At 38.6% G+C, this 6,581-nt stretch overlaps 1 protein-coding gene across 1 annotated transcript; it reads left to right on the forward strand.

Moving 5' to 3' along the window:
* Positions 1–2,324: 2,324 nt before the first annotated feature.
* On the forward strand, positions 2,325–5,861 carry LOC131308579 (alcohol acyltransferase 1-like). The gene is made up of 2 exons (XM_058335522.1): positions 2,325–2,886; positions 3,777–5,861. The coding sequence occupies exons 1-2, from the start codon at positions 2,440–2,442 to the stop codon at positions 4,680–4,682; spliced, it is 1,353 nt and encodes a 450-aa protein (XP_058191505.1). The 5' UTR covers positions 2,325–2,439; the 3' UTR covers positions 4,683–5,861.
* The last annotated feature ends 720 nt before the right edge of the window (positions 5,862–6,581 follow it).

A 6,581-nucleotide genomic window follows, 5' to 3' on the forward strand; every position in this document is an offset into this window, starting at 1 on the left:
TGTCCATAGGCCTCCAAACTTTACGTATTTTCAATTTAACCTCCAAAGTTTACAAAAAAGCTTACAATTAAGCCTTTGCCATCATTTTCCGTCAAGTTACAAATAGAATATTATGAAATGTGTACTGTTCATCCAATGTTTAATATTTATTTGGACCTATTACGAATCCTATAAAGATGATTCAAATTGCGAGTCATTCTTAAAATGTTTTTTATAGGTTTCATAAAAAAATTAGCCCAATCCAATATCGATAGTGCTCTCATATGAGTTAGAGATCTCTTAGGGTGCACATTGAAAGGTTTTAGAGTCAAAAATTAATAATGACCATTTTGGATAAAATTATTAGAAAAATAAAATTTTCGCATCAGTTGAAATAGATTGAAAATTGGAGTACTTAATTTTTTAACCATATTTTTAAAAAAAATTCACAAATAGATTGAACCGGATAAAAAAAAATTCAGTGCTCTAATTTTCAATCTGTTTGAACCGATGAAAAGATTTTATTTTTCTGATCATTTTTTCCTGGATGACCATAAAGAATTTTTGGCTCTAAAACCTTTCAATGAGCACCCTAAGAGACCCCTAACTCATATGAGAGCCCTATTCATATCGAATTGGGCTAATTTTTTTAAGGAACCTATAAAAAAATATTTTAAGAATGACTTGCAGTTTGAATCATTTTTATAAGATCCGTAATGGATTCAAATAAAATATTAAACGTTGGATAAACAGTAAAAAATAGGGTAAAACAAACTAAACCCAATGGTATAAGTATATTTATTATCGAAAAGTAAACAGAGCATAACAGTGGTGGAGTGGCAAGTTTGGTGTTAGATGAAACACAAGGTCTCAATTGGAGGCTCCATCCGGGAAGCAATCATCTAATCAGGCAAATACAAAGGTCCACAGGAAGAGGAATATTATTTATCCACTTTGGCCCTTTAATTTTTTTTGTAATATCATTTGATACCACAATGCGATTATTATTGCCAACTAAAAATTTAGTCGGCAAAAGTTACATTTCCCGACTAAAATAGAAACCGCGACCAAGTTTTTTAGTCGCTAAAATCATACATTAGCCGACTAAACCTTATTTAGTCGGCAATTACATTTGCCGACTCTCATTCCCGACTAAATTGCCGACCAAATTATTTAGTCGGAAAACCATTTCGCGACTAAAAAGGCCACATTCGGCGACTAAACCTTTAGCGGCAATTGTGTTTTTTCTTGTATTATTCACACTTGTGGACTAAAAAGGCCACATTAACCATTATTCTTAGTATGTCCTTAGATGGTATTAATTATTAAAACACGTCCTGGGCCGTCATTTTCCCTTTTCTATATCGTGTGATAAATGTGGAGGAAGTGAATCGACATGAGTGATGAAATTTATTGGTCCGATTTCTCTTTTTTATCCTTGTAATATAATGAAAATTTTTTTTTGCCATTAAAACAAAATAAATGGAAAAAATTAAAAATAAAGATGATTTGAAAACTCTGGTCCCCCCCCAACCCAAATAAAGATGATTTGAAAACTCTTGTCCACCCACCCCAAAAAAAAAAAGAAAAAAACTCTGGTCCCCCCCCCAATAAAGGTGATTTGAAAACTATGGTTCCCCCCCCCCCCCCGCCTTTCAGTTTTCTGTGTGTTTTCTATATCGCGTGATAAATGTGGAGGAAGTGAATCGACATGAGTGATGAGTAGAGCATGTCTTGGAGCTCCGGACAAATTGACTCACAAGCTTCTGAAAATTCCAGTCCACAAGTGTGAATACTAATCTTCCATTCATTTCACATTTTTTTCCTCATCTTTTTAGTATCAAAGAAGGAAGGATTAATTGGTGCTTCTTAGATGGACCGTATTGCAAACTTGCACACGTTATTGGTAAGGGTGGGAATTTCCGACACGAAATTAGTGAGTTAGAGTCAGTTATTTCTGACACAGAATACGAATATGACAGAACACCATAACACAAAAAGTTAAACAGGTAGGGTTAGAATTGAGAGAATTTTAACATGAACAAGAGATGACACGACACGACATGACACAGGTTGGGAATTTATGACAGGGTACGATAACACGACACAAACCCGACACAAAGTTCGCAGGTTAGGATCGGCTATTTCTGACACAGAACACGAAGATAACATGACACGATAACACGAAAAACTAAACAGGTCAAGTTAGAATTTAGAGAATTCTGACACCAATACGACCGGCCATAATGCCCACCTAGTTATAGGTGGTTGGTCCTTTGCATTAGGACGATTTTTTTTCATGTGGTAGTAGAAAAGGAGCACATGATTCGCCTTCAAAAATTGAGGTACGCTAGCTGAGACCATATCCTCTATAAATACCTTTCAATTCAGAGCACAAATTCTAGAGTCTATTTGCCTTGTTTTCCCTCTTGACTTCATCTGAAAACACTTCGTTAAACAATGTCAACATCTTCCTCCTCGATATGGTTCACAGTGACTAGGCAAGAGCCGAGACTGGTGGTGCCCGCAGAACCAACACCGCATGAACTAAAACAACTCTCAGACATAGACGACCAAGAGGGTCTCCGGTTTCAGGTTCCAGTGATAATGTTTTACGAAAGCAATCCTTTCATGGAAGGAGAAGACCCTGTGAGTGTCATCAGAGAAGGACTAGCCAAAGCACTTTCGTTTTACTACCCATTTGCCGGGAGGCTTGTTGAAGGGCCTAATCGGAAGCTTCTGGTGGATTGCACGAGCGAGGGGGTTTTGTTATTAGAAGCCAATGCAGAAGTTGAGCTCAACCAACTTGGTGATGCGATTCTTCCAGGGTGTCCGGTGTTGGAGGAGCTTCTTCATGATGTTCCTGGCTCTGATGGAATCCTTGGCTGCCCTCTCTTGTTACTTCAGGTAGAGTTGGCTACTTAGCTGTGAACATTTGACAATCTAGAAACTCTAAGCTAGGCTATGTTTGGTAGCACTAATGCTTTCTGTTTTCTATTTTTAGAATTTTCAAAAAATAGGAATGAAAATATATTTGGTGCACTACTTCCATTTCAAAATAATGTAAATAGCTTTCACTATTTTGAAATTTTGAGAAAGTATCAAAACTTTACTTTCACTTCTTCCAAAAATGAAAAACCAACTGCCAAAAACTTCCCAACCTTCCGCTTCAACTTAACCCACCTTGTCATTTGACTCATGCACCGTCTCACCACATCAGAGGAATACCAAAAACCCAAAATACAACCCAACCCAATAATTGAATTAATTAATACATAAACATATCTTTGTAGTCATAGATATGTTAACCTACTTTTTTACAGAAAAAAAGTTAGACTCGCAATTATGGATAGCCAGGAAGTTAGTACATAATAATTAATGAATCCAATTTTCCTCCAACCCCAGTAGAAGGAATTAATTCCTCCAACCAAAGGACACACGGCACCTCTTGATTCGCCCAAGTCCTTTCATTCCTTACCTAATAGCAATCTAACGTTACGTTAACTCTAAACTAAATTCACCATTAACAAAAAAAAACACCCTACTTTTTATGAAAACTCCTCCATGCATGTAATTAGAAAATATCAGTTTCTCTCTATTCCATATCTTCTAAAAGACACAAAAAGCATAAGAATGGAGAAAGCCTCCGATTAAAAAAGCATGGAAAAAATCTAATGGAATTTTTCCAACTCTATGCATAAGAGTACTTACTCTTGTAACAAATGTGCATATTCGTATTCACGTGTAATGTTCACATCAAGTTTTTTTTTTTTGTTGGTGAATTTCGGTGAATGTAGGTGACTCGATTTAGGTGCGGTGGATTTGCCATTGCCCTGCGCCTAAACCACACAATGAGTGATGGAGCTGGTCTGGTCCAATTCCTAAGTGCAATCGCCGAGTTCGCCCAAGGGAAAGAAATCACTGCACCTTCTGTGTCACCTGTGTGGCAAAGGGAGCTCTTATCCGCAAGACATCCTCCCCGAATTACATGCCTTCACCACGAATTCGAACAAGTGCTCGACACCAACAACGATATTGCCAACTCAACCCCAATCCAAAAACCTTTCTTCTTTGGTCCCAAGGACATCAAAGCTATTCGAAACCATCTCCCCCCACATGCAAGCGCCTCCACATTCGAGGTCCTGACAGCGTGCTTGTGGAGATGTCGCACTCGTGCACTCACGCTAGACCCTAACAACACCGTCAGAGTTTCGTGCCTTGTCAATGGTCGCAGCCTGCCTGGCCTGATTCTGCCTCACGGGTACTACGGCAACGTCATTACCTATCCTGCAGCAGTTTCGAAGGCTGGAAAGGTATGTTCCTTTCCACTGGAATACACGGTGGAGTTGGTAAAAACTGCAAAGCCCCAAATGACAGCCGAGTATTTCAGATCAGTGGCGGATCTTATGGTGATTAAAGGGCGTCCTTTGTACACCGTGGCAGGAAACTTTATTGTTTCTGACGTAAGACGTCTTGGCTTAGACACAGTGGATTTTGGGTGGGGGAAACCGGTGTATGGCGGCACCGCCGGGGCGTTTCCTGGGTTAAGCTTCTATATGAATTTTAAAGATGGGATTGTGGTTCCAATATGCTTGCCAGAACCAGTCATGGAAAGGTTTGAGGAGGAGTTGAAGAAAATGACTAAGGACCCTTTCGATGGTTCAGTTGGTCACAGCCCCCCTAAGATCACATCCATGCTCTAAACTGAGAATTCAAATCTGCAACAATGCCAAGGACACATGGCACCTCTTGATTCGTCCAAGTCCCTTCATTCCTTACCTAATAGCAATCTAACGTGACGTTAACTCTAAACTAAATTCACCGTTAACCAAAAAAAACAACCTACGTTTTATGAAAACTCCTCCATGCATGTGATTAGAAAATTTCAATTTCTCTCTATTCCATATCTTCTAAAAGACACAAAAAGCATAAGAATGGAGAAAGCCTCCGTTCAAAAAAAATATGGGAAAAATCTAATGAAATTTTTCCGGCTCTGTGCATAACCTTGTTCTTCGATGAATAATAAGCCAACTTCTTGCTGTTGCAAAATGAGTTACCGATATTAATTTTTCCATCTACGCCGATGAGAATACTGTTTTTTTATAGGCAAAATTAACATTTTATTAAGGGAAGGGAGAGGGGAATCCAACCAAAAGTTGAAGTACATCCAATGGGAACAAGCCCATACACCTGAAGGCCTAAAGTTCAAAAACACCCTAAAAGGGAACAAAGCCCTAGCAAAAGGCCAAAAAAGCCCAAATATTACAATATAGCCAAGCCCAAAGAAACCCAAAATCCTAACCCTAACTACTAAACATTTCAAACACCCATCCACCCACAGCCACCAAATCAGCTTGACCACCGCCCCACCACCAAGCCAATCAGTCTAGACATCCACCGAGCACTAAAACGCCACCACCACTGGACCGCAAACCGATGGAGGGAAACCCAAGCTCAGATGCGGGCACTCAACCATAGCCGTTAGGCGAAGACCTGATCCCCCAACAGTAGATACCGGCGGGAGGCCGCCGGCCATGCTCCCAAACCATCTGACCTGCCTCACCGTTAGGCATAAAGCACAGGTAGCCCAGGAACTACCGGGCGGCAGAAACGATGAAGAGAAACACAACTGAGACGAGGAGAGCACAACGGAAAGACGGCACGAAAAAAATGTGCAACAATCTGGGGTGCGGCATGAAATTGCCGGATCAAATTAGGACGTCATTGACGGCAATGACATTTTTGCTATGGAATCTTTTGAAGTTGATTGGACATTCAAAGTAGCAATTCAATTTTTTTCTTTGTTCTCATACATATAATAGGTATATACATGGTAATATATTCCTAGAATAATGGGATTGTAAAATAAAATTTTCTAATTACATGGAGGTGTTTTCCTAAAAAGTAGGGATTTTTTGGTTAAGATGTAGTGGTAATGTTAGATTGCTAATAGGTAGGGAAAGAAGGGGCTTGGGCGAATCAAGAGGTGTCATGTGTCCTTAGTTGGAGAAATTCCTCCTACTGGGGTTGGAGGAAAACTGGACTCATAATTAAGTGAGTTTTGAATGGCACACAAAAACCATCTAATTATACTCAATTATGAGTAAAAGCTCTGTTAATTAATTTTCTATTTCTTCATGAGTTTAAACATATATCAAAATTTATTTCCACTCAAATTAAGGAAAACTTAATCTTTCAAAAAATTGAACGGTCTTTTGTCTTCTGAATTTCAATGGGGAGTGATGAAAAAATCATGTCTACGTATTTTTGTTTTTGTTTTTGTTTTATTTGAAAACAAGTTGACACAAACATGTTTTCTGCTTTCACTTTTTTTGTTTTTTAAGGAAAAGTAGAAACTGATTTCAGCAAATAGAAAACAAAAAATAGAAAAGTGGCAGTGTTACTAAACATCACCTAAATGTTTATAGGGAATTCCCATCACTCATAATGATGAGGCACATTGTGATTTCAAATATATATGCCGCTGCCATAAAATTTTGCATATATTTTGTGTAATAATGTTTGTAAATCATTTTCCCTGCTAAAAACATCCTCAATATAGAACCTTTTTCATTGAGGGCTTGTGCTCACTTTATTTTGTG

This window comes from Rhododendron vialii, chromosome 11a (assembly GCF_030253575.1).
Source record: "Rhododendron vialii isolate Sample 1 chromosome 11a, ASM3025357v1".
NCBI lineage: Eukaryota > Viridiplantae > Streptophyta > Magnoliopsida > Ericales > Ericaceae > Rhododendron > Rhododendron vialii.

Excerpts from the sequence above, each read along its gene's own strand:
- LOC131308579 (XM_058335522.1), top strand. The coding sequence starts at position 2,440 with ATGTCAACATCTTCCTCCTCGATATGGTTCACAGTGACTAGGCAAGAG. Across the intron at positions 2,887-3,776 it reads GCCCTCTCTTGTTACTTCAG|GTGACTCGATTTAGGTGCGG; the intron begins GTAGAGTTGGCT and ends CGGTGAATGTAG.